Raw genomic sequence first — 3,354 nt, 5'->3', positions numbered from 1 at the left:
AGCTTCTCATAGGCATAGCATGTTCCAAAGATATTGCGTCAAGCTAATATAACAAGTTTAAACATGGCTGCCAGTGTAGAGACAGTTGCAACATGTCCCAACATGCTGTCCTTTACCACAACATTGACGTTAAAACTTGGCCCAAAATTGTAATTTTATGGATTATTAAAGAATCAATTTCAATAGCTATAGGTATATCTCCTTCTTTATTTAAATAAATAGGTTTAAAAATCAGTTTGAGTCTAAGTTGGACTAATTTCCTTCACTCTAACCCTCTCTTTGTCACACATGTGCATCACATGCACACATACACACACAAACAAACACTTATAAAGTCAGTTACATAAAACTGTATATTTGTCTATTTATATTTGTCTTTTAAAAGTCAGACTGATTACCTGGTTAACTGATAGTTGGTCAAACTCATAAGACACAGTGAATATGTTTATGCAACTGGCCCTAGATCAGAACATTTTCACAGAAGTTAATATAGTAGGCTATTATAAGATTTCAGTGTCTTGATTTTGATTAAATTTATATTTTGCAGTAAACATGTATTAATAATTAACCAAAACATGGTTGTTTCCACTATTCTTTGTTTTTATACATCCAATTTATCTTTTTGACGACTCTGTCTGTGCACAAATAAAATAAAATAAAAATCGCAAAATTATATTTAAGAATGATTTTAATTACATTTTATTGAATGTTGCAACTTCCTCTGTGGACTGTTGCAACCGTCCCCTAGCTGTTGTGGGGTCAGTTGGAACATTTGACTTATTCAAGAAAAAAAAAATCATATATTATCATAACCTACACATGTTACAGCAGTGTGGGTGAGAAATTTGACAGATGGCTTTACTGTAGCCTATTTAAATTTGGGCAATACAAATTTGAATAGGAACAGAATCGGAACAGAATAGTCAATATCTCTGAGAAAATAAAGGAAATGCAAAAAAGTGATGCAACAGTCCCCACTCTCCCCTATAATATAGTTTATATTATATATTTATATATATTTGTTATTTGTTATCTTATAATATATTTATATTTTAAAAGGTTAACAATATTTTTTTTTAAATCATAGGGTAGGCCTACTTCGTGTACTATCACTTGGGTGCAGTTGACAAAAAAAAAAAAACCGCCTGTTCATCTACAAGTAACTATCAATCTATATTCATGAGTTTTCATTTTTAACAAATTAGTCTGCAGGATTTCATCATGGAGAATAGCCTCTTGATCGCTCCTTACACAAAGACAACAGCAGTTGGCACAATACTTCGCACAATGGGAGATTCCATAGAAACCTCGGGGCCAGTTAGCATGAGGTTTCGGCCGCAGTTTCAACCACGCCTACTACACTACTCCTGCTTTAAAACCTCCGGCTCCCACAGCCTCAAGTCAAACACGAGCCGAGACAGTGACGCAGAGAGAAGCATCTGATCAGTGCGAGAGAGAAAACACTCGAAATCTCTGTGGATTACTACTGTCGTCAAAGATCGCAATTCACTGGAATTATATAATTTGGAGGAAATTTCGATTTTTGGATTATAATAGGCTTTAATTTAACGACAAACATGACTCTGGAAGAACTTGTTGGATGCAACAGCACTGAAAAAAAGTAAGTGACTTTTTTATCATTTCAAACGAACCAGTCTCAAAAAGAATAGCTTTTTCATTTTTAAGGGGTTTCAAAAGTTTAAATTGATTATTTTTATTTTTAAAGAATGGAAACTGTGCGTGAAGCTCTCGAGGAGCTGCTTGTAGCTGCACAACGACAGAACTGCCTGACAGTAGGCGTCTACGAGTCTGCACAGCTCATGAATGTGTAAGTATTCAAATCGAAATCAGTGATATGCATTAGACCAGATTGTAAAAACCGAAGCGCATATTAAATTAAACGCGTTTATCAACCTCTACAGGGATCCAGACAGCGTGGTCCTCTGCGTTTTGGCGACCGATGAGGAGGACGAGAATGATGTTGCGCTTCAGATCCACTTCACGCTCATCCAGGCATTCTGCTGCGACATCGACATCAACATCGTGCGCGTCTCCGGCATGAGGCGTTTAGCACAGGTTCTCGGGGAACCGCTCTCCACCGACAGCAACGCCAATGAGCCAAGAGACCTCCACTGCATACTTGTAACTGTAAGTATTATTACGCATATTACAAATATTACAAAGTACAGTGTAATATTTGGGAGAGGGGGTGCAGTTTGTTAATATAGCTTTTGTCGTCGTTAACTATCTTTGAACTATTTAAACAAAACACAAGCATTTTTTGGAAATGTATTACTATTCATAAAAGAAGAACTGTTGTAGGCTACTTGTACAACACCCACTCTCCCACCCCCACCACAATTCACACAAACTGGGAAAGTAACAAACAAGCTATTGTCAAAGATATGCAATACTAATCAGATTTCGTTTCTCCTCATAGAACCCACAAGCCGAACATCTCAAGCTGAACGAAGTGGGGAGTTACTGCAAGGAAAGCCGTTGCAAGAACCAGTGGGTGCCCTCCATTGCCCTGCAAGAGCGCTGAGGCGTTGTGCACTGAAATGTGCTGCAGAGAACCGGAATATTGATGCTGTCCTTCAACCGTCATGAGGACATACTCATCAATTCAAGGGGACTGTCTAATAGTCCATTATGGAGCTTCCACCTCCATGTTTATGGAATTCTAAGTGTCAGAGGATACTAGAGACATTCGTCCACGTTCCTCATAGTGCATTATTGATGTCGTCGCCCTTCGGAGGGACCAGAGGAGTCCCAGGGTGGTCGGTGGACTGTGTTGTACCTCTTAAGGGGTGCAGAAAGGATGCTATGGGGATCTGGATGGTGGCATATGGAAGCACATTGCTTTCACTCCACGTGGTGGGAGAATGAATAACACATGACTCAGACCTGACAATATTGTGATGGGTCTACAGAGGGGAAAGAACCTCTGCCTTAAAAAGAGACTGCTATTTAAGGACTGAATTTGTCTTCATTTTTATTTATGCCTTAACGCTGATGTCATTCAGAAAAAATATATATATATTTGGTTATTTATAAATTTACAAATGATAACTTTTTTCTTATGAAATAAAAGTTATGCTTAATGATTTAAAATGAACAGTTCCTGTGGTGTTTTTTATCCAAGATTTAAAAACAGAAAGTGCAACTTGTTGGACATAAAACCTGTAACATGCATTGACATGAGATCCATTCAGAGCTCATAACAAAAAGTAATTATTTAATATATGCTTGCTTCCTTATAGTCAAGTATTATCACATCATATGCTATTTTAAGCCTTACAATAAGGAAGAAGAGGACTTAAATTGTTGATCTGTGGGACAACAGACAGTTCT

General features: G+C 37.5%; 1 protein-coding gene across 1 annotated transcript; it reads left to right on the top strand.

Annotated features, from left to right (window-relative positions):
* Window positions 1-1,362: 1,362 nt before the first annotated feature.
* LOC132154757 (growth arrest and DNA damage-inducible protein GADD45 beta-like) lies at window positions 1,363-3,118 on the top strand. Its single transcript, XM_059563424.1, has 4 exons — window positions 1,363-1,621; window positions 1,727-1,828; window positions 1,923-2,148; window positions 2,441-3,118. The coding sequence occupies exons 1-4, from the start codon at window positions 1,578-1,580 to the stop codon at window positions 2,543-2,545; spliced, it is 477 nt and encodes a 158-aa protein (XP_059419407.1). The 5' UTR covers window positions 1,363-1,577; the 3' UTR covers window positions 2,546-3,118.
* The last annotated feature ends 236 nt before the right edge of the window (window positions 3,119-3,354 follow it).

This window comes from Carassius carassius, chromosome 12 (genome assembly GCF_963082965.1).
Source record: "Carassius carassius chromosome 12, fCarCar2.1, whole genome shotgun sequence".
Lineage (NCBI taxonomy): Eukaryota > Metazoa > Chordata > Actinopteri > Cypriniformes > Cyprinidae > Carassius > Carassius carassius.
Note: the sequence above shows the minus strand (reverse complement) of the source record. Positions and strands in the feature narration are given on the sequence as shown.